The sequence below is a fragment of the Chlamydotis macqueenii genome, chromosome 14 (assembly GCF_036417535.1).
Source record: "Chlamydotis macqueenii isolate bChlMac1 chromosome 14, bChlMac1.mat, whole genome shotgun sequence".
Taxonomy (NCBI): Eukaryota; Metazoa; Chordata; class Aves; order Otidiformes; family Otididae; genus Chlamydotis; species Chlamydotis macqueenii.
The window spans coordinates 1,195,605-1,220,732 of record NC_141569.1 but is presented as its reverse complement, the minus strand read 5'-3'; the positions used below and the strand labels follow the sequence as shown (position 1 = coordinate 1,220,732).

The 25,128-nt window shown below is 47.8% G+C and overlaps 1 protein-coding gene across 2 annotated transcripts in view; it reads right to left on the bottom strand.

Moving 5' to 3' along the window:
* Positions 1-25,128, bottom strand: part of FGF18 (fibroblast growth factor 18) — a 65,637-nt gene that overhangs the window by 2,778 nt on the left and 37,731 nt on the right. For both annotated transcript variants that reach the window (XM_086758853.1, XM_086758854.1), the window contains one exon: positions 12,465-12,571. In XM_086758853.1, coding sequence (XP_086614979.1) covers positions 12,465-12,571 — 107 coding nt within the window. The remainder of the gene's footprint in view (positions 1-12,464; positions 12,572-25,128) is intronic.

Sequence of the window (25,128 nt, the reverse complement as noted above, 5' to 3'; positions counted from 1 at the left end):
CACCTACAGTTGGGAGCTCACAAACGCTTTAATGAACGGCACAACTGGACAAAGCTCAGCAGTTCCAGTTCCTGGGGGGCGGTCGTTCTCCAAGCCCTGGGTTTGATCAAAGCCACATGAGTGGGGAAGGGGGAAATCAGTCGACACCACGGGGTTCCACCAGGTTTCAATGGGAAGCCGTAAAACCAGCCCCAGGTTTCTCAGGGCTCAGCCCACTACAAACCCTTCCTCAATGAACGGCGAAGTTTTAAACAATGCCATGGCTGAGTTTCAAATCCACCCAAACCCAGGTGCTGATGAACCAACCACATGGGGAGCAGGTAATTGGAAGGGCTGTTTCCCCCACACTCGTGGAGAGGTCCTGGATTGGAGCCCTGACCTTGTTGCTAGGAGAATTAAGGCGTTTTCGTGCCATTTGGGAGGTTTCCGCCTGTACTGCAATGTCAGTTTCTCACGGAAAATGAAGACGAGAATGAAAAGAAAACGTGTGTGTAGGAGGGGGAAGTTATTCTATTAATAACAAAAACCTATTTACTTATGCTTCAAATCTGCCAACAGAGCCCAAGACGGAGACAGGAGGTGGAAGAATAACAAGGTGCAACTTCAGGCCAACCTCAGGGCTTATTTGAAGTAAACAAGGTGCACGAGATAAAATAACTCCATTCTGGAAGAGGAAGAGGTAAACGATTCAATAACTCGAAATTACAGCAACATTTACAAGCACCTTGGGATAAATCAGGATAAGGACCTCACTTCCCCAAACACAGCATTCCTGTACGCGCTAAGACACGTCAGAGGCAGAGAGATGATTTTCAAATGCTTACAAGATGATTTTACAGCATCTGTTATGATCCCCAACAGAATAAATCACTCGCACACGTTACCTACACCGTGGAGGGCTGGGCCCAGGGTAATTATTAGGGGGAAAAGCGATTTATATGGGTTTTCAATAATTTGTAAGTGTCACCTTGTTTTCACAGGTGCCCATCACTTAAGGTCTAATCCTGTCCCTATTTAAACAGCAGCAAATCACTCACTGGATCTGTCACCCATTCCCTCGCTCCTCCAAAGAGAGGAGGATGGAAGAGAAAAGGGAGATTGCTTTGGCCGAGCATCCTCCCTGCTTCAGTCACCGGCTTGCCCTTCCCCGGGAGCTCCTAGAGTAAACGCTTGCTGCCGGTACAGGGCTGCACCCTCCGCTGCCACCGTCAGCCGGGAGACACTGCCAAGCCGCATTTCATACATACTCACCTGTCAGGATGCACCTTGCAGGGCGCTGGCCCTTCAGAACACGGAGGTTTGTGTTTTGAACCGATTCTTTAAAACGAGGGGTGGACAAGGCGGTGGACCCCAGCGGTCCCAGTCCCTTTACCAAGCAGGGTGAGGGAAACCTGGAGCCTGGGGACTGGTCGTACGGCACGGGCCGATGCCTCCCGGCGCACAGCTGAAGAGAGAGGAGCTGCGCGGGAGCCAGGGGCTCTCCGGGCGCCCCGTGCTCACCGAGGAGCAGCACCGGATTGTTTGTGCACAGCATTTGGCGACGAGCTCGCCAGTATTAAACGTGAAACACGCTGAACAGACACTAAAGCCGAATTAAGTGCCAAAGCATTTGCTGCTTCTACAATTACACTCTGGAGCACTTTGGTGCTCCTGCTCTCCTTTTTATGACCCAACTTGGTCTTATTGTAGCTTGGCTCTTTCATTTTAAGTTCTCCAAATGGAAAGGATCAAAGGACTCTTTGTTGTCGTAGCAGGAGCGCTCCTCGGAGCAAGGCATTCCTGCCACTAACAGCTTGCTGCTCCGGGGGAATTTGCAGCAGCCTCTGTGCCACCAGCCCGAGCCAAAGCATTAGCAGGTGCAGCAGCCGCCTCCGCCTCCTCCCCATTAGCCTGCCACGCTAAGCCACCTGAGCAGCTTTTTTTTTTAATGGGAAAAGGAGGCCAGGGCAGGTTTTCTCATTTATGTTTCACAAATCTGGCTCAGTGGGCACCAGCAAATCCAAACTTCAGTCGGCTTTTACGGCAACAATAAGCTCGCGCAAGCGGCTCGGGTAATAGCACGGCGCGGGGAGAGATGCCTCCAAGACTGAAAGGTTCCTCTGTTTGCAAAGAGTGGGGCACAAATTAAGCCCTACGAGTGGGGCTGTGCTAAGCTGTTGTTAGCTAAGCTGATGTGAAAATGCTTCCCCCCTCCTCAAACGATGCTGCGATTAGATGCTCTCGGGTGAGGCGACCGCATGCGCTGGTGATGTGCTGCAAATAACTAACACCGAGCCATAGGAAACACCTCTGCGATGACCCAGGAACACCAGCTTGGCACAGGGCGCAGCGAGACTCAGCCTTCCCAGTGAGACAGGGGTGACTCTCCTGCCCAATTATCACTCCTCTGCGAGTTCAGCCCCCAGGCTCAAAGTCAAACTGTGGAGACACAAGCAGGATTGTATCCCTCTGCAAGAAAAGCAAGCTCTGTTTTCCTCAAAATCCTGGAGCAGGGAAAGCTACCGCTCAAGAAAAGGTTTCCAAGAGGATTTTTGCAAGGAAAAACCCTGAAAACGGACCCTTTCTGCATCTCTCCCTCCTCCTCCACAGACAGAGGGGGTTCCCGAGCCGTGGTACCCCACTGCACTGGACCTCACGCCACTCCCACGTGCGAGGTACACCCACTGAGCTCAGCAGTTATGTCAAAGCCTTGCTGAAAATGTCCCTCAAATGGTGGCACTGTCAGATTCACACACTGTGCTATACAGCAGAAATCCTGCCCTGTATTTCCCGAATTTCGTAAGAGTACCAGCGTGGAAGGCTTGGATTTTCAGGAACTGCATGGCTCAGCAGTCTCAGTAAGCCACTCCTGAAGCATCCCCAGCTGAGGACTGAAGGCTGGCACACCCAGCATCACTGAAGGCCCCTATCAGACGGAAATCTGAGTGCTCTGGCTGCTGGAAAGCTGGACCCAGCCATCCTCACGCACTTTAGAGGCATTACTGGGACAGATCCATCATAAGCATCCTGATGTCCAGCATCCTGGATTTATGGCAAAGCATCCTCACCACAGAGACACCTCTTGACCCAAATGCACATTCTTGCCCCTAGAAAATCAGAGAGGCTGCATCGATAACCGCCAGGAGTTACTCAGCTTCATGCGCGTTTCCTCCAGCGCTCTGGCCTCTGAACCTGCCCAATCCTCCGAGGAAAATACTTTGGAGTCATGATGGGCAGTTCAATAAAAGCGTCTGCCAGCACAGCCGAGAGGTTAATTGTGGATACAGGACAGCTAAGTGCATTCATGAAGCAGAGGAGGTAATACAAAACCCAAGCAGAGGAGGTTCTCCGAGGAGAGGGTACATCCCCGTTCAGAGGCTCAGTTTCAAAGCCGTTCCTTCCATCACAGCCACATTTATTGCCGGCAGGATGGCAGGACAGGACACATCCACAATTAGAGCAAGCCAGGTTGGCCTCCTCTGGGAAGATATACCTTTCATTAATAGAAATTCCTGACTGCATCTCAGAATTGTGTGTACTTACTATTAACGATGAGAAACGTCAATCACTTTTAAAATGAAATTTATGAAACCAACAGAAAATTTAGGAAAATTTAATTTAGGTCAAAACTGCATGTTTCCTGCAATAGGAAGCTACCGCTTCAGGAGATCTGAAACCGCAGGCAGGTTTTAGAGGTGACATCTGAGCATATCTAAGACATCTACCATTACCAGCACCTGCCTGATCCAGTTGCACATATGCATCTAGGTGCTGACTACAGTCAGAGCTGGGAAGGCATTTTCACCCATCCATACAAAGCACAACTCCTTGGTTGAACGCACTGCCGAGGTTTGCTGGGTTTCCTTCTGGCGAAGTGATTTTCAGCCTCCACCGAGACTCATAGTTTAAATCAGTGGAATTTAGGACCAAGAAAGGTCACTGCTGGTCTGCAGGATGACATTTTTCTTCATGCCAAATTATATTACTAAGAGAAAAGAGAAATCCATGATCAAATCAAGTGCCATCCATAGAAAATGATCATCAAGAATTGTTCCAGCCTGTGAGTGACAAGCTTCCTTCTGTATAACACAAGTGCAAGGCTTTTGAGATTTGTCCTCCTTTAAGAAAACCTAATATCCTGACATACCCAAAAGAGATCAAGAATAAAAACATATTTAAGCAAGATAATATTTTCTTTGACCTTAAATGTGTCATCATGGCCAGATCAAATGGACTATCTTTTGCTGCTGTTGGCTCATTGGTTTTACTCTCCACTTCAAAATTAGCCTCCATTCCCACTTCATCTCCAAAACTGAATTGAGAGCCAAGTAGGAACAGTCCTTGAAGAGCAGGATCCACATGGAAGTGCATCTCAACTGCACCCAGTTGAGGAAGACAGGGCTGCATTGCTTTGATGCTTGCTGTGAGTTAAATAAATCAGTGTATTTGCAAAGTGACGTTGAGAAGAGACATCACCCTTATCTTAAAGATGCTCAAGACCAACAGCAATTGCACTTGGGAGATAAGATGCTCTGAGGAAGGCAATTAAACTCCACTTGGTACAAGTGTCAACACCAGATGCATACAGCACACCCTCTCTACCCAAACAGGGTGAGGCACAACCAGGGCTCTGAGATCCCCTCCCAATAATTTTAATTAACATTTAACCTCAGGGAACTGAAATATTCCAACACGACACACAGCTGCAGCCACCAAGAAGCACAGGGGACAGGATGTTAGCAGCTTTATGGTGACACTTGCTGCTTCAACACAGAAAGGATTAATTGTCATGTAGCTTTCAAGCAGGCAGCATTTTTTTTCCATGGAAGGGGTTAGATAGCTTCCAGCCAGGGGGTAAGAAAAAGCTTTAGAGGTCAAGCTTGGTCCGCAATGTGAACCCTTGACTCTGAAAAACTCCAGCTTGAGAGAGAATTGGTGCTTTTTAAGAGCTTCCAATTGAAGTTTGCTAGAAAGGAATCACAAGAAACCCATAAATCTGGAGACCAGATACGGCCCAGAGATAAAGTCCATGAAATGATGTGTTAAGCACCAGTCCCATCTCAGATGTTCCTGCTGCCACCCAAGGAAGGCCTGCTGACAGGATCCACAGCTCATGTCACACACAGATCCTCCACCCACTGTTTGGTTAAAGCCAAACCTCCTGGCCTCACTCAGCCTGAGCGGATCAGCATCCATCAGGGCGCTTAGAAGAGCTGACGGTAGCACAGAAAGACTTAGCATACACCCTAAACATTCACATTATTCTTACAAGATGTTAGGTGATACCCAACAAAGGCTGTGAATGTTCTGCCTGGCAAAGCAGCTGGATACAAATCCAACCCCACCAGCACAGTGTGGGCTTAAATGTGCTTGATTATGTGCTCCATTTGTGAAACCCACGACCTAAATCCACCAGACCATGCACGCGAAGCTTCAAAACGACCTCTCCCTGTAACACCGAGATCAGCTGCCTGCTATCCCACACCCCCACAAAACACCTAAACACCTTCCACAAAACTCATTACCCGCATTCACGTCACAAATACGGAACCAGGACAAGGCCCATTGCTCATAGCAAACATTAATGCTGTGAAGGACCAGTGAGTTCACACAAACTCCTACCACTTTGAAGGAACCTCTCCACTTTTGTGCCAAGCCTACCCACTTTTGTGCCAAGGCAGCCTCCGTGCAATAAACACTGGAAAGTAGTCAACCATAAATGACTTCTTGGGGATCATTACGCAGTTGTGCCATCTTGATCGAGGGCTCCTGGAGAAGCCAGGTAACGCTTCTAAGTTTTCAAAACAATAATTCAAATTTTTTTACAGTGGTTGCAGGAAAAACCCTGATTAAGCGAATGCAGAAGATTCTAATGGCTCAACCGAAAGAAACCTGGTTTTGTCATCTCATGCTTTTAAGATCTTTGCAATCCTGCACGCCCTCATTCAAGATTTTCAGACAATTGAGGCTGGTCCTGTTCAAAGTGTGACAGGGTCGAAGGCTGCTTGGCTCCAGGTCCCACTGAAGGCGTTTATTTAGATGGCTTAAATTAAAGCAAACAGGGGAGGAAAAGCCTGGGAACAGTTCACTTAAAGACCAAACCCACCTCATGTGAAGAACCAGACTGCAGCCCAAAACGAGATCTGAGTGAGATCCAGCAAAAGCCATGTCAAGATCTGCTTTGACGTGAGATGCCAAGTCAGAATAGTTTATGGCTGAACACGTCACAAAGAGATCCACAAGACGCAGGCTATTAAACCCGACACCCCACTAATTGTGGTCGTGTTTTTCTTGCAAATTCAGCATTCAGCCCCAGAAATTGTTCAGTTTTACAAGCCCCTTTCAAGCAACCCAAATACTGTGCAACTCCAGGAAAAATTCTGGATAAGCATCAAAACTCTGAAACTCAGTTCTGCCCCAAATCCAAGATGGTTTTAATATATGAGCTGAGGAGTGCAAACACCTCATCTATTGCATCAAAGTTTCAACGGCAAACCTCCGAGCTGGATGCAGTGCTGCAGGGAGGGGTGGGGGGGTCTCACCAGAGTGGAGCAGAGGGGCAGAATCCCCTCCCTCGACCTGCTGGCCATGCTGCTTTGGGTGCAGCCCAGGATGCGGTCGGCCTTCTGGGCTGCAAGGGCACATTGCCGGCTCATGTTGAGCTTCTCGTCCACCAAAAAGCTCAACCTCAGCCTTGACCAAAGTCAACTGATGACAAAGCTGGTCCAGATACACCAAGAAGGCTTTGGAGAACCCATCTGGTGTTTCCTGCTCAGGTAAGTCCTCTTGTCGTACAAAGGGTGGCTTCCACTGAACCACCTGAAGCTCCTGTAACACAACACGCTCCTCCTCCCCTGCGGCCAGAGGTATTATAAAGGGCCAAGACCACATGCATGGGCTGTGGCGAGCGCCTTCGCTCTTTGATGCCGTCAGAGCATTTTAGCCAACTTTCCTGACTAAACACACACGCTTCAAGAAAACCCCTATGTTAAAGCTGTAATGTAAACAGCCCCAAATTATTACTATCCCCTAAAGGCTACTGCTGGCAGGCATCAGCGACAGAGCTCTGCCAGAGCAGTCTGGCATCGAGCAACAATTTGTTTGTTGTCCTGCAAAAATACAGAGAGCCTTGCCATATGGTATTAGCAACTTTCTGGTAACATTAAGAAATATATTGGCTTGGAAAGCAGTTATCACACCAGAAAAAAAAAAATCTTGTGTCTCCGAGGCAGGTCCATGCTGTAAGTGGTACCAGCACAGCAGTGCTGGTCAGGGGTGGCAAGGTGATGGCTGGCAGAGCCATGTCACCTCCAGCCCCTGGCAAGCCCCTGGCACAGTCATGCTTCTGCTGGCAGAGCTTTTCCTCGGGAGCTGGACTGTGCACGAGGGCACAAGCTCAGCACTGCTCATCCGTGCTTTGCGAGTGCCGGGAGGGCTTCAGCGCCCCAGACGCGGTGTCAGCAAAACCCTCCTCTGAAATCACGTTAGCTCCCACCCACCAGCCGTTCCCACCTTTCCATCCACAGCCTTTTCCCCCACTGTTCACATTAAACAGAGAAAGGAGAAATAGAACCAAACTCATTAAAAGGCTTTTTCAAAAATAATGCATATATATCATAATGATTTCCTGAGAGTGTGCGTATACCAGCTCAGTGAGGACTTTTGACAGAAAACCCAAGGAGAGATGGTGCAAGTCAGCATGTGGATTTGGTGGGAAATAACCTATTTTATAGCATTGCACGCTCTCAGGCTTGAATTCTTAGAAGGAGCTGAACAGATGTAATGAGCAGGAACTTCTCAGGACACAGCTTTACTGCTCTCCCATTCTGTAGAGCTGCCAGCGTGACACCTGTGACAGACCCCATCCTGTCTATCGCTTTTCTAACTCTGCCCCTACACTTCTGGAGTTTTCTCCATAGCCACATCCCACCTCAGAAGGACTTACCCCCATCACAGTGGTGTGGGAGTTTCCTGCAGACTTGCAGCGTGAAGATTACAGCCACGTTACGTGGAGCAGCATCCCATCATCCCATGGGAGCACAGCACACAGCTGGCAGTCACCACGCTGCCCCAACTCCACCTGCACTCCGAGTCCCATCCTGCCCTGAGGATATGGCTTCAGCACCCAGTACCTGCTTCCCCTTCCTGGAAGGACTCAAGGAGTGACTTCATGCACTGAGCTGTTCTCCAAATGAACCAGAACAGAGAGAACCAACAGGGAACAATATTGCTGCTGGATCTGGAAAAGATGTAATCCATCTAATGCCATGAAAGAACGTTAGTGGGATTGCTTGGAGCACCTTCTGAAGAAATTTCTGGAGCAAATCGAAGACGTGCTTAGCTCTTTCCCCATTCTTCTCAAATCTTCTGGATTCCTTCCAGTCATTACTTACCTTCCCTGCTCCTGTACCTGGCTCTGAGAACCTATGTCTCCCTCGGTCCGCAATAAGCTGCCTCTCCTCCCAACTTGGCAGCTTTGCAGGAAGCCAAGGTCCATTCTCCTCCACCCTTGGTCAATCCAGAAAAAACAGACCTATTCTCTACTCTCCCTTTATAGCTGGGAGTGCAAAACACTCCCGTTACGGATCCATCCCTGCTACAACCTGATGCTCGTGCCAACCAGACTGTGTGATCCCACAGGTGGCCGGTAGAGGACCATGGGAAATTCCCTGGCAACAGTGCTGGGGGCTTAGGAGATGCTCTGCTCTCCACGTAGCAGCCACTGACCCCAGCAGCGCCCAAAGGAAGGGGCAGGGCTTTGGTCACCTTGTAATGGTGCAATAGATCTAATTTAAGCTTCACAGAGGTTGCTGACCTCTCCTGACAAAAGGGGACTGGGATAGGCAGGGAAAAGAAATCTCCGCAGCGCCCTGCAAATCTAGATAGCACGGATTTGCTGTAAGGACAGGCACAGCGAGAGCAGTTAGAGGTGGCCAAGATAATTAACAGTCACTTGCTCACACCCTGGGCTGCTATTCCTTGCTCCCCACACTTAAAAGACTTATCTGTGACAGCATTTGACAAACATGAAGTCCTCACCTTATTGACGTCTTTATCTCAATGCATGAGATAAGAGAGGCTGGGACAGAGAGAAAAACCACAGGAGGACTCACCAGGAGAACCACAGAAACTCAGAGCTCCTCCAAAGAGACCATTAGCTCCTCTTCTCCCCTAACACTGAATTATTGCAAATATTCTAGGTGAGGAGTCCCACTGTGCCTTGTCACAAGCAGGCAAGTCACACTGCACCTCTCCTCAGAGGGAGAGCTGAACTTTTCAGAGTCCCCCTCTCCCAGGTGTTTGCAAGAGGCCTGAGATAAATAAACAGTAGCAATAATTTTTTTTAAAAGACAAAAAGAATTTAGCAAAATTACCTAGTATTTATGTTCCAAGTTTTCACATTTTCATCTCTCTCCTTGTAATAAAACTCCACCATAAAGTTCAGTGGTCCATAGAAAACTTCTTCAAAAATCAGAAAACTCAGGACCTACAATTTCTATATGTGCATACAGAGAGGCACCAAAAGCCCACAGGCAAAAAAAAAAAATATGGTCAGAAGGAAAGAAAAAAAAAATCAACTCCTTCTTGGGCCTTCTTCAACATAACACAAAGAATCAACGAAGAAACACAGCCCAATTTGTTTTCCCCTAGTGCTGGTCACCTTTAACAGAAAGGTGACTCCCTGCACAACGCCTGCCCTGTCTCCAGTTTTCATAAGCAGCACGTAGAGCGTTGGTGACCTCAGCCATCGCATGCTGTGACAATAAATAAAGTTAGAAGCCTGCCCAAAACACCTCCAAGACCTTTGGCCAATGTTGGCCAGGAACACGCACATGGTAACAGCCAAGCAAGGGAGAAAACACAAAGTTTGGGGCTCCTGAAAGAGCTCCATCACATGGTCTCTGCTCAGAAAAGCTGGTGCAGGTGCAATTTTTGATAAATAAATAGAAAGATGCAATGGCTGCTCTTCTCAGCCCTGTGGGTTGGCCTGTTGGCCTGCAACACCACCAGTTCCAAGGCAGGGAGCAAGCCCCGGCTCTGGAGCTCCTGCACACGTTACCAGTTCCACCGGAGAACAACAACCTGCTCCAGTCTGTAGTACCCTTGGTAGGTGACTATGGGAAACAAGGAGGACTAAATTCAAAACAGGTTTTCAGCTGGGGGGGGGGGATCCAAAACTGCTGACTGAGGAGAACAAAGCCAGATGGCACACGCTGGCATCGTCAGGGATTATGCAGCGTAAGGCAATAGGAAACGAGCAGAGAAAAAGGTTTGGTCCCACGGCTCCTCCCTTGCCAAATGAGCATAGGGGCGACTGTGAAACTATCAGTTTATGGGTTTCATTCCCCTCCACCCCCAGACTGAACTTAAATATTTGTATAAGCCCAGGCGTAACTTTTATCTAGTGTTTTCCTTGGGGTTTACTAGCTGTTTAGAGCATTCGGGCTGAAAAGCATTCCCTCAAACTCCTGCCACAAAAAGAGCTGAAACTATGATACTAATTAAAACCACACTCTTTGGTATCAAGAAGACATGCTATTATTTTCTTTTTTTTGCCCATGAGAAGCTGTTAATATGGGCAACGCGTCTGGAACATTTTCCTTCCAAACGCCGTACCCCGTACCCCCTCCCGCTCAGGTCAGCCGGTTTATGAACTTGTCAGCAGTCTGGGGTGGGAAGGCTCCTATTTACAACAATAGATTTTTTTTTTTTAATAATAAACCATTTGCCAACTTAACGTTATGAAAAGTATATTTTAAAAAATCCCCAAAGCTTTAAGCTGCATGAAAGGTACCAAGCTAAAGTAGTGTCCTGCCCTGGTACCCAATGGGCCAAATCAAGTGATGAATCTTGCCAAAATACACCATATGTTTTGAAAAACAGGCGCTGGCTTCACCAGGATGCTCCTGGACACTCAGCGCAGAGCAGGAAAGAATGTGGGCTCCATCCACCCTGGGGTAAGGTCTATTGAAGAAAAAGGTAAGATTTCACACTAATCTGACTCCACCTAATTTGGAAGCTTCTAAGGTCTCTGTTACTGTGGTATCACCACCTCAGAAACATTAACAAAATTATCCTTGTAACATTTCAGGGAAAAATGCTATTATCACATCTGAAGAATGGAAAACTAAGGTAAAAAAAAAAAAGAAAAAGAAAAAAAAAAGAAAATCAAGGGCCAGGTTTGAGGTCCGAGCAATATTTAAGGTCACCCGCATGCATCCTGAAAGGTCTAAGTCTGGTTAAAAAACAAAATTCCTTGTCCAAGATCAAACCTCACTCAGAGCAGTAATTGCGCCATGAAAGTGCAGGAAGCAGACAGAACCGGCCGCTTCGGTCCAGCCCTCGCAGAGCACCCATTTCCAACCCCCCACCGATTTTGAGCAGCGGCCCAGGCGCTCCTGCATCGCCACAGCAGCCCCGCAGCGGGTCAGGCAGGCTGCCACGGGTGGTGAAAGGCTGCCTGCAGAAGATTCGGGCTTTGCCTCGCCCAAAGCATCCGCACCGCACGTGAGGAAAACAGAAGTGGCAGGAGGGATCCTCTGGGGAAGGCACTTGTCCCGCAAGTGTCACTCTCGGGACCACAAAAGTAAATAATGTTTCATCAGAGCAATTTGGTGTCTGGTTTCTGTTTGGGAGCACGGCTTTTGCTGTGTTGACTCAAAACAAAACTCAGCTTCCCTTTTTCACAGCCACAAAGATGCCAGATTTTAATTCCTGGTGGTGCAAAGCACGGGCAGTGGAGGAGAGGCCCTTTCAGGGCTGAGATATTTTATTTTATTTTTATTTTTTGGTGATACTTTAGCCTTGAGCAAGCTCCCGCCTAGTTAGCAAGCTTCTAGGCTCGCCAACAATACAGAAGAACTGCCTAAGTTACAAAAACAAGTTAATACACAGAAAATATGACTTCAGCAAAGCAGTTGAGCTAGCTGGGTGAACACGCTGTAATTTGTTACATGCTTCCCTTGTGCGGGGATCCAAAGTAATAAAATATTCCTGTAAGGCTAGAACCGTGAGGCCCAGCCCCAGTACGATGTTCGGGTTCCAGCACTGGCTCTGCCACACCATCCAGCCCCCACCTCGCCACGGAAAGGAGCCTTTCGTGTCCCACCTCCCCAGCACAGCGCTCCGCTCACCTTTTTAGTTTGAATTTCACTCCAAAGAAAGATCAGATAACCAAGTTATTGTGGAGATAGCATGACACTGGGATGCTGAGATGACACCTCATCTCAATTCAACGCGACTCAAACACAAACCCATCCGCATCCAAAGTGTCATGAGAGAATCCCGGGGCTGGATGCACAGCTCCGTTTTACAGATGCGGAGGAGGGCTCGGCAGGGCACAGGCTGCCTCGCAAACCTCGCATCCCGTCCGTCCTGCTTTTCATTTGAGGCTGACAGGCGAAGCTCGAACACATCGTTACAGCCTCGAGGAGGCTGCTGAAGGTAACACTCATGTTACAAATGAATTAATAGGAAACACTTACCTTCCCCACTAGCTTGCCTTTCCTGTTCATGCAAAGGTAGAAGTCTGTCTCCTTCCCTTTGATCCGGACTTGACTGCCAAAAGTGTCTGTTTCCACTAGAAGCTGGGCTTATAAAGAAAGAAAAAAAAAAAAAAAAAAAAGCATTTACCAACGTGGTCCCGTTAAGTCAGAGCATCATCAGCGTGTTGTCTCGTTACCTCTACCTGAACTACACCATGCTAGGATGTTCTGCAAGGGCACAAGCCGAGGAACTGCCCCAGGGCTGAGCTCCAGCTTGGTCAGAGGTGCAGAGCTGACCCCTCTGCACTGACTCCTACAGGGAGGCTCCAGATTTAGCACAAAATACGCATATACATGTGTGTGCTCCATTGATTCACACCAACCCCACCACCCCATCGGCAATGTAACGCTAGATGCTCTCCTTCACGTTGCAGGAGGGTTCTCAGAGGGTAAGAATATGGGTTTTATTCTCATGAAAATAAAAGATTAGCATGACAAGAATACAAATCCTTTCTCCACAGCAACAGCCCTCAAACACTTGACAGAAGTGGTCCAGCCACGCACTCGTGGTGCAAAACATGGCAGTGCTCTCCTGAAGATCACCGCAACAGCTAGCAGGGGAGAAATTGAGTGCTGCTGGCCCTCTCTGACGAACACCCACCCCGCAGACATCCTCTGTGTGTCCCGCTGTGTTCCCAGGAGGTCACTAATCACTTTCCAGCAGTCCAGGTCTGTGACTCCTTCTCCAGATGGGAGAAATACGGCCGATCTCATAGTGCCTCACACCTTTACTGAGGCCAGGGCTGGTTTGCAGCACTGCCAGGAGTCGCAGCGGAGGACAGATTTCTGCTGCATCCTCACAAACCACCGGCCCCAACACAACTGTATTTGCAGAAGTGGCCGAGCTGCCCCCCAGATGCATAGCATGCCATCACCATCTCAAAACCCTATACACATTCAAATTCAGCATTTTATTCCATCTCTGATCTAAACACAAATTCCAGTCATGCTCGAGGTTCAGATTCCAGGAATTTCCCCAGAGAGGCAGGAACAGGCAGGCTGGACATTTTGGTTCAGATCCATCTCCGATACGGAGGGAGAGAAAGGAGACACAGTCGGAACACAATGCAAGAATGTGTAAGTGTCAGCAAGTGCAAACCTACGGCCCTGCTCTGGAAATACTCACGCTTGTAAGACCCGAGCCTTAGCGTAGAAACACGGCTTTTGCCAAACTCTGGAGAATGTTTGATCTGTGCTGCAAAAAAGTCACATTCTTTTTGGCATTCATATTTCAAACTTTAAAACCTCTAAGAGCAAATACATTCGCTGTAAGGATTTACCATGGGGATAGAAATACGAGTTTGTGTCGTTTAAACACATTAATATTTTTCCCACTTTTAAAGGCAGCTTTTGGCTTCTGCAGCAGTGCAAATATCATAAACCTTTAACTCACAAGGGCCCTAAACGGAGTTTTCCCTTTGCAGCTCAGTCACATACTCAAGGTCAGAGTTTTCCAGTTACCAGCTGTTTACATTTATTTAGATATTTTTGTTAAACCTGTTATCACAGGGGATATTTAAAGAGTAACTTCTTTCTGACAACAAGTGGGATAATGCATGTATTACAGCAGAATATTACTTGCAATCATGCATCAATATGGATATTTATCCAAGTCCTTCCGAAACACACCATGGTTTTGGGTACCCGCAATGGAGAGCGGCTCACCAGCAACAGCCGGGAGCTGCAGGCTTTCCCTTCCCGCCTGCCAAGGTGGTAGGGAAGCAGTGACTACCCACACAGCGCAGCGAGGAAGGGCTACACCAACCAGAAATATCCCGTCTTGGTAAGGATATAAAGATGAGCAAAGCCAGGATAAGGGAGGATGGCACAGAGTCAAAGATGGGTCTTCAAGGGGAAGATGTCTATAACTTGGTGAGCGCCCACTGCTTCAAGAAGCTCGGGAGGCTGCTCAGATGCCACCCACCACTAAGGAACAAGGGACAAACCAGAGGTAGGACTATCTTTAAGGAGGTGACCATGAAAGGTCTTCCCCTCAAACGAACAAGGGCATTAAAGAGGACTAATGGTCAACCTCAGATGAGGAGAGCAGCAGCCCGCACACGAGGGAGGGGTACAGAGCCAGCACAAGAGGTCCCAAAGATTGGCCCAAAAGCCACGGCCAACACCCAGAGTGCCAAGGAGTCACACACAGATCTACAGGGTTGAACCCACCCAGGCATGCAAACAGACCCAGGGCCACCCACACCGAAGGGGTCAAGCGAGGGCTCCGCAGCCTGCGCACCAGCTGGCAAGTCCCCGTCTGAGCTGTGAGGCATTCCCCGTCCGTTCCAGTCTCAGTGCTGCGACTAAAGCTGCTAAGAATAACGCCGAATATCAGATATGGGTTTTGGCCAGCCAAAGTAGGAGCTAACGCTGACAAAACACTCCAACGCAAGAGCCTCGATCCACGTTCCCGCCGGACAGCTGGCAACCCACACCTCTCCGACGCAGGTCCCGCCGGCAGCCCACGCTCAGAGGGACGGACACGGGGCACACTGGCGCGCCTTCCCCACCCCCTTGCTCCGCAGCCCGTATGAGTAATATCCAAGCTGATTTTAATTTGAAAAATATCACCTTAAAAAGATGCCGGTTCCCTGCTGTGAAAATTAAAACCATCTGTATGGAGTGATTTCAAATAATTAATCTAGGTCTCCTTTGACACCACTACTAATTAAAATATGATACTTTCCTCCTCCTTTTTAAATAAAGAATTTAAATAAAGTTTAAAGATCTAATAAAATAATGTCATAATTTAGAACTAAATGGAAGTCACCTTTCCTGCAGGCTGCAAAGGTTACCCCAGTGCTGAGACCCCTCCCAGGCTAGTGCTGCAGCACGGACCGAGCAAGCACCCAGTGTGACACCCACACCAGTAAACGCACCAGCATACACATTCCAGTGCCCGAAAGAGGCTCGCCAGCCCCAGAGATCATCCTGCACCCAGTGTCTGGGAGCAGGGAGCAGAGGGACAGGGGTTCAGCAGACACTACCTGCTCCCCGCTGTGATCTGAGCTGCCGAAGCACAGGCTACAGCCACCCGTAGGTACCCGCTTCAAAAAAATCGGAATCTTAAGATGCTGGAAACATGTTCCTATTTCTAGGGATCCTTGACCTCTTTTCCTGCAAGAGAGATCAGTGTGGCTCTAGGGTTGGGTTCATAACCCAGCTGGCTGCCAGCCTAAGGCACCTCTTATAGCCAATTCCCCTTTTTACAACAGGGATCTCCCCGAATTCTCTCAGGAACCAAGATGGGGACCTTGGACAACACATCCAGTCAGCTAAAATCAGCTGGGATAAGTCCTAGTCCTGAATACTCAGCCACCACCAAGGGATTTAAATAAACCTAAGCGGCACTTGGCTCTACAATAAAGATGCTATAGCCACAATGAAAGCACCAGGGAAAATCCAAGGGAATTTCCATGAGGAGCTCAGGTAAAATAAGCCCCACCAAGCCATAGCAGCATCCATGTAGCAGCCCACCACTCAGGACACCTGACTTCCAGCTCCATTAGTCCCTGGAGACACCGTATGGAGATTACAATCTTTGTTTTCAAAACCCTGCACTCCAGCCTTCAGATCAGGTATTATTGTTTAAATTCTTTGGCAGCTAGATATTCTGGTATATTTTCCAGGGGGGAAAAAAAAGAAAAAGAGCTAAGGAGAAAAGATGTCTTTAGAGGTGAGATCTTCTGCTGCATGCTTTTGCTTTGTTGGCCCATTTAACCTAAACCTTCCTGAAAACTCCCACTGGAAGAGACTGGAATTCTTCATACGTCTAGGTGAAAAGGATTACATGGAGATGTTGAAAAGCTATTTTCCAGCTAAGAAAACATGAAGTCAGGGAGATACGTGAAGGTGGCAGAAAATATGCCAAATTATCTTTCAAATATTTCCTGGGAGTGGGAGGACAGGAGCCAGAAAAGCAGAGGGAAAGAAAAGAGAGACGGCACCTGAGAGTTGTAAGGTTTACACGTACCTATCACAAAATTCTCAGCACCAACCAGCTTCAGATAAAGAAATAAAGGGGAAAACACAAGGAAGGTGTTTGGATGCTTTGAGTCTTTGTTGCACTTTTTTTCTGATGCAATTACAAATTTGGGGAATGCGTTCTCAACCCTTGAAACCATTTCCAGGTAATGAAGAGGAAGGATGTACGGATACACCGAGGCTGGACCACAGCGTCTGCGATGGAGAGCTGCTTTCGAATTTAGATATTCTGGTGCTACGAGTCGAGATAAGGCGCATTTCCAGAGTTCACAGCGTCCACCGCATCTGATGGGAGAGCAAAATCTATTCTCTGGTAAGACAGAGAAGTCCAGCACGGCCAAGGGTGCTTAAAACAGTTGAAATCTGTTCAAACACGGCCCACCCCCTACCAAAACCTCGTGAATCCCTTACACAACCACAACACAGGAGAGAATGACCCCGTCTCCACTTCACATTCATGATGTAATTGTGAGGGAATAATGCCAAAATTAGGTAAAGTCTGGAGGGTCTAATAAAGCCCACAGGCTATGAGCAAGTGAGGGAATCTGGGCTGCATCCTCAAGTCCTGTTTGCACACTTGTACGTTCCTCCAAAGTGCATCATTTCAAATAGTTACAGCCCATACAGCCCAACTCCCTTCTAATTATTCAGGTGCAAACCAGGAGTAACCACCGAAATCAATACAGCGGTGCTCAGGAGGGCAGAGCTCTGACCCACATACCACTGCAATTAGCTCATCAAGCCTGTCTCCAGCCAGCGTAGGATATGTACGGCAAATTATTAAAAGGGATGGTCGTGGGGAGGAGGAGGAGGAGCAGCTCCAAGAGCCAGGCTCCAGGTATTTTCTTCTTTTTTTTAAGCCACCACTTTGCACAAGCGAGGGAAGTTGTTAGAGCAGGAGGGCTGCACGGGGAGCTGCGCACCCAGACTTAAGCAAAGCTTTTAACAATGCCTTCTCTCTAAATGAGGTTTTCTTTTTCCTTAAATTTCATTTGAACATCCTATCTTTTACTCAGTCAGCTGAGGTAGTTAGGGAAAAAGTCATGATTTGGAATGCCTGAGCCCCTCAGAGCAGCAACACATCCATACACGCCAAGCGCCGTTCTCCGTGGGGTGGGAAGGCGAGCAGGACCGAGGGCTCCGTGTGAACAAAGGAAAGACTGCAGAGACAACCTGCCACCACGTAACAGCCAGAGTTGCTCTCAGGAACCAGACAGGTTAAATATTTGCATGGGAGACATCAGAAGAAAAATCTATAATGCAGCAAAGACCTCAAAGGCACTTACAGTGCAGCAACCTGATCCTGCAAATCCTTTGACACAAAGGACTTGACAAACGTCGGAAGTCCCTCGAGTGTGGACAAAGACCCCTTCGTGGCTTCAGGGTCCCTCCTCTGCCACCATTGGACACACCAGGAGCAGGGTTTTGGTCGGGGAGATGCCAGCTGACCACTCCTCAGGGCTCCCTGCTTACAAACAACGACCTAACGCCGCGAAGGCATCCCGTCCCATTTCCAGCATGCTGAGCCATCCCCTCAGTGCTCACTGGGCACGTCTACACTACACGATGCCAAGACATGCAGAAACATCCTGTGCTGATGCCAACCACACCAGCCCGAGTACCCAGCCCAGGACAGATGTGCAAGCATGACACACCACCACAGGCACTTAACCCCGTGGGGCGCACAGACCGGGATATTCAGGTGCTAAAATATCATTTGCGCACCAGTGAAACCTCCGCTGTTTCAGCCTGTCACATCGTTACAGTGGTCTCATCTGTAGGGATGTCCACCTAAAAAATTCCACCACCAGTTCAGCGGTGGCTAACAAAACACACCCAGGGAACGACGCTGAGCTGCTGGTGTTCCCCAAGCATCTCGGGGACCATCCCGGAGAGGGTTTGCCTCCTCACTCTGTAAGAGATGTTGCTTACAAAACAATGGCAATAACAAGGGAAAAAGGAGATTCTGAAACAAAGAATCTCCTCTTCTCAGGACTGCCCAGGCTCCTAAAGGATGAAATAGCTTCCAGACACAGTCCCTGTAAACTCTTCACCACATCTTGGGGGAAGCTTAAGTGAAGATTCATTAATTTGAGACCTTTTATCAGTCCCTGCATATGAAAACTATCTGATAGTTTAGCTGACATAAGACCAGAATAAATACCAAGGTAGTTCTCAGATTTTGCCCAACATAAGTTAAAATTTAATAAATCCCTGAATCTGTGAAAAAAAACGAAACAAAGAATATCTGAGGACAACATAAAAATTTTAAGTACCATACTACTGGCCCAAGCCTGCACTACCCAGAGGCTGGTTATCGTTTACCCACGTGAAAAATGAATGTAAAATACTGTCATCCTGACACAAAGCCATGTGCACCCATTTGGAAATCTAAGAAAACAGGGTTAAGCAGTGGGGAATAAGACTTGGCCTCTTGCAGATGGTTTATACATAATTCACCATAAGAGACACTAAAAATATTTTGGTAGTTGCTTCAGCGATGGTGAATAAGCTTATTTAGACAAGATTCAGTAAAACTGGAGGCGATAGGTTGTCTGCTTTAAAAACGCCTGGGCGGGGAGCAGCAGTGAACAAATTCCGCACTGAATTTTGCCACCTGCAGACTTGCAATGACTAAGGAGCCTGGAAAGAGAAACGTTAAAAATGTTAGCACAGAAATTCCTCTATCTCACCGGGGTGTCCTGCTGCCTCCAAACACAGCTCGAGTGGACAGTATGGCTACAGAGGCAGGAAAACTGCTTGACGAGCTGCCAGGCTCCCAGTCTGGAATTAGTGAAGGATGAGCCTCAAAAAAGCTCAGAAGCTCTGTTATGCTTGAAAAAGCACCTAAAATGAAAAATAAAGGGCCAACCCTGAGGTCTTTGATCATTCTCATTTGAATAAACTCCTACCGACACAGGCAAGCCCAGCAGACAAGGACCTCAGAACCTGGCCGCGAGCACCGAGCTGAAATGCATCCAAAGCACTGGAGTTTCTCGGGTCTGGAAATAGCGTGAACCTTTCCCGTCCCACAGAGGGTTAGAATTACCGCAAGAACAAACCCTGCTGAAGTTATTTTGACTCTCTTGTTGCCAGTCTCAGCTGAACCCAATAAAAACACTGATGTACACAAAAATAACAATAAGCAGAGAACGACAACTATGGGAACCCCATGTACTCTTGCTTCTCCAAAGCTGCTTTATCTGCGGCCAGAAGCGCAGGGCAGACCACATTTACTCTGAAGCACCCACCCACATCTCTTGGGCAACCCGGTGGTTGGTCGCTCATCCTCAGCACCAGAGTAGGTGTGATGTTAGCACCACCACATCCTCTTACCGAGGAGTCCCAAATCCAGAAACATGTCCCCTATGCCAACACCCTGACGGCTGCACGTGCTCCAAAAGTCAGTCCATCCAGGTTCCGCTGCTGTATTTGTGAGTGCTCCAAAATGGGGCTAGTCAAAAGAAATCCCTAAAGTATTTGTAGCATCACTTAAATTAAGATTATCAGCTCTGCCTGATATAAAAAGATGCTATGTTTTACCGAGCAGGTTTTATTATTCTGTGCCCTCCAGTAAAAGTTGAAATTACAACAATTAATTTTATGGATAGAAGTATAACCACGCTCATGTATTTTCTCCAAGGGGCTCATTGTAACTTCCCCTTCTTCCAGAAAGTGAAAAATACACTGAAAATAAAGTTGCAGTATGCTCCAGTATTTTCAATGGGATTCTTGTGGCTCTGGAACCTGGAGGAGCTGAGGCAGCAGCGCAATCTATCAAAAAAAAAAAAAAACAAAAAACAAACCAACAAACACGTTCTGGCACATGTGGAAAACTCCTCTGTGTTTTAAAATTTTAAACAGGGTTTGCACTTACAAATGGATGCAAACTCCGTTTCAAAGATATCTGACTTCCTAATGCTTATACTGCTGATGTTCACTTTTGCCATATAAAAGATAACGTACTATTAAGTGAAGTATACAAAATCATCGCTTGGGCTAAGGCTGAAAGAGGTGGACAAGAACGGATCTTTCATAGCACCTGGGGACACACATCCTCTGGAACCAACTGCAGCTAAAGCGAGTCCCTTGGGTGAAGCACTTTGGAGGAGGCTCCTCACATCAGTCCCTCTGAAAAGGTCCCTCCCTACAGACACAGCACAATTTTTCAACTATTCTCAGAGCAGCAGAAACAGAAATGAAAAATAAAACACAAACAGATATCACATCAACTCTGTCTTCAGCACCTTTGGTTCCATATCTTTGTTTTTGCAAACACATTCATCACAAAGATTTTCTTAAACTATTACCATCAATCCACAGCACAGGTAAGAATATTTACTTGCTTTTTACTGCAATTTGATTGCATTAGAAGTTTTTAAAGGTTTTTTTTTTTTCCTGATTTCTAGAGTCATTTGGGGCAAAAGGCATCTGGCACTGGGTATTTAAACAAGACCTGTCAGAACTGTAAAATTAGTTTTATGTTTTAATAAGGGGACTTTAAAAATCTCAAATATAATTCTGCATTGAAACCATAAGTGTTTGGATTAAGAAAAGATCTCATGTTAAATCTTTATATTAAAAGTAAATCAAGTACAGAACTAAGCCAGCCCTCATCTGTGGTGTTATAAACATGACTAGTAAAGAAAAGGTAATGTCTCTCAGTGTATTTTGGGGTATTCTGGGTTTAAAGAATGAGCACTTAGCTTGGAGGGCTCTTCGGCCAGCTCTTTAATCAGCACATAATTCACTTCAAAAATCTTCAGACACACAGGGAAGGGACAAAACCCAAAGGACAAACTCTTCTTCCAGCACTCGCTATCCCACACCCGTGAACACATCCCTCCTCCTGGCCCGGACACCTTGTTACTCTCTTATTTTATCTCCCTCTACAATCTCTGGAGCAGACCGGAGAAGGAAATTCCCCACCACTATTTATACAAAGTAGACTTGAAATATTTACAGGCAGTCCTGACGGCCACATCTCCATGCCAAGCCCAAGGAGCAGAGCTGCCCTCTCCTTTGCCACAGGAGGATGAAGCCACCTTAGAAACCAGCCAAAGTTTCTAAGGTGGCTTCATCCTCCTTAGAAACTCACCAACTCACCCCATGCTTGAGAAAGACAAGCCCTTGTCCAGCAACGCTTTATCTCCAAGGGCTTATATAGCCCAGCGCAGTGTTGCAGTCACCCTGGGACTGACACATAGCAGGAGAGAGAATCATTTCTCCATCCAGGACCCCAAAAGAGCAAAGGAACTGACTAAGCTGAACAAAGAAGCATCTGCTTTCCCTAAATCCAGGCGCCCACCAGGCCCAGTCCTTCACCGCAGTGAGCAGGGACCCTTTGCAGACAAGGGGAGCAAGGAAGGGAAGAGCCGCAGGTGCAAGCGACCACCACACTGCCCTCCTCCCAGCCTCCAGCCGCCCCGACCTGGCATTTCACGGCAGGTCCACCTCCGGTGTGAAGAGTTAAAGCTCATCCCCCAACCAGCAGGGATGAAAAGGAGACAAAAAAGCAGGATGCTGGTGAATGCCAGCAGTGGGTGGCCGACAGCCCCTGGCCGGCGCGCTGTGCATACAACAGGCACAGCCAAGTGTGTCTGGCACCAGACAATTATTTTGCTGGAGGTGCGTGAGGCAGGAGCGCCGAGAGCCATTCTCACGGCGAAGCAACCAGCCATGTCGGCTAACAAAACCGCTCGCCGGGAAGCGTCCCTCTCCTTGCTCCCATCTCCTCACTGGGGTTTGCGTTTCTTTTTTTCCTTTTTTTTTTTTTTTCTTTCCTGTGTTGTCCTTCCTGCTGGGGCATTTGCAGCTCTGAAAAAAAAAAAAAAGCAGGTCAAACACCCTCAAATGGAGTATTTAGTGCTTCCCCTCGGGTTTCTGCGGCTTCCCTGCCATTTTCCTACCGGCCTCGGGAGCGCGGCAGTATTTATGGGGTAGCGAGCTGACCCCTTCGCTGTGGTGGGCAAAAGTGCCTGACTAAGTGCTGCTAATGCGTTTCGCATTTGTGCTCGGGGGCAGGAAATCTCAACTTCCAGTGCCAAGGGGTTAATTATAATTTATATAGCAAGATCTCAGGCTGTGTTATTTTTTTTTCTCCAGCTAATTAAGAGGTACAATTACCTTTGAGAATCAAAGGGATATTTTGGTACCCAGCTCTTAGAAACAGATTACAGGCACTTAAAAGACAAGGACATCCTTGCTTTTCTAAGCATGCTTAGTTTTTGACTGAGATCATTAACAAGAAACTTATATTCTTGATCCACTGTCACAATGTTCTGGAGACCACCTATGGAAGCCATTGCAACAGGGTAACTTATATATAGCATCGCTGCTTTCCCAGCAATTACCTAGATTTTACTGATACATCACTTGCCACTCAGGGCTCTGGCAAAACTTTCTGCTTATTAATTAACAAAGCTTCCTAATAACCCTGAGGTGGGTTACACCTAACCAGGCCAGTCTGTGCTCAGATTGCAAGCCCAGGAATACTTATTCCCCAGGCAAGTAGCAGGTTGGTGAATACTATTGCTGTATTATTACTAATTATTATTAAATCATCCCAGACAGCAGGGTAACCCCTCCGCATTGCCCTCTTCTGCCCAGTGGCCCAAGGCAAATGGGGGGGACCACTCACCATGCAGGCCTTGGGGAACTGGAGCCGAGGGATAATTAGCAGCACCAGTGCCAGGGGTAGATACGAGCACCCAGCATGGCGGGACAGCCAGGGAGGCTGGTGGGTAGCACCCGTGGGACCCACCTCCAGCAGCGCCAGCCGTGAGTACGCGCAGGGCGAATGGTGCTGGGCTCCGCTGGGGCTGGGATGCGGGGAGCGAGCCCATCACCTCCGCAATCTCCCTCTGTCGGCTCCTCGCCTTCATCTTTGCCAGAGGTTTAACAGTTACAGATCTCCTCACCACTCAGAGGTGTTTGCGGAGCCATTTGCAAAGGTTTAATGTAATTGAATATTCAGATGCAGGGAGAGGGAGCTGAAGACAGCTCACAGAACCCTTAAAGTCCTGCTCCACGGAGTCACTAGAGTCACACACACAAGGCAGGCTGCAGCCTCAGCTTGACTTGGCACAGGCTGCGCAAATACATCTTCCACCATTCGTTACTTTTTCGGGATGCAGTGGGCTATTGCTCTCTGGAAATTAAGCGCTGCAGTTAGAAACTGAAGCTGTGTCATTGTCGGCAGACCAGATACACCACAGGCTCTCACGCGTCTGTACCAGCATGCTGCCTCCACCCTGACCCCAAAACAGAGCCAGAAGCAGACGTGAGGCTGGCAGTGGCAAAGACAACCAATCCTTTCTCTAAAAGGAGGGGGTCAGCGTTAGGATCAAGAGGAACGTGCCTGTCCATGTGGGTTAGAAATGAAGCTCACACTGCCAAAGCCAACAAGGGAGCTCAGCAACAGGTATCCAACACCAGCGACCCTCTGCCCGCAGCTTGATTTCATCGCGGTGGGTTCATTGGGCAGCCCTTTGATGTGCCGACAGCCGCGAACTCGCCGTGTTGACTTTGCTACGAAGCGGGCAGAAGCATGCAAACCACAAACACGCCGTGTGAAGCACTGTTGTTAAATTAGGAGGAGATAATGCAGTCGACACCTCAGCACTGCGAGATGCCGGCTGGTACTGCTCATCTCAAAGGAGCTCCCAGAAGTTCATTCAGAAACTTGACAATCAACACATCCTGCAGGTATTTCCATCCCTTGATGCCGTTCTTTGATAGACGATTGCCAGAAGCCGTTTTACAAGAACATTGACAAAACTACACAAACCTGTATCAAGCAGAGCGTTTCCAGCACCACAGGAGTCACCAAACAGAATATTCTGCTTCACTGCAGGAGGCTAAGTGCAAATGAGGAAGGTGTTCCTATGTAAAGGCTGAGAACAACCAGCGTAGAAGAGGGGATGGTATTTTTTAGAGGGTTTATTACCGTCTACAGGAAGGCATCTCTCTCCTCGCGCCAGGTATGGCAATGGGTGCTGGTGTAGGCAAGAGGCTGGGAAAAGACCTGGCTCAGCACTGGAAAAAAGCAAGACAGGGATAACAAAACTGTCGCTTGTAGTCCTGGCTTAAGTCACTAACCTGCATGACATTCAAGTGAAAAGGACTTATAAATGCTTAATCAGCAACATGACTGAGATGTATAGGAAAGAAAAAGAAAGGGCAGATCCAGAGGGAGACACACGTACACCAGCAGTACCTTTCCCTACAGCTTGCTATTTATTGAAGAAGCAGCAAAAGCTCCAGCGCACTTCAGAATACAAACGCTGACATGGAAATTCAGAGCCCTGAACTGCTTCCAACAGGGAAAATATACTGACCGCAGTCTGTTTGGAGGTCAAACAAAATCAATAGCCTTTCTCTCCAGTCTGTCTCTAAACTAAGCTTCTTTCAAAGACATCCAGAGAAAATGGATCATCTTTTGTTGTTGTGTGCAGTTTTGGATTGGGCTTTTTTTGTTTTGCCTTTTTTAAGTGGTCAAACATTCATATGAGTATAAGAAACTCCTTCCTCCCTCAACATACTGAAAGGATTGTATAGAGGTCAAAACTGCCCATCAGTTTTACTACACAATAGATGAGTTATCCAGTTCTTGGGG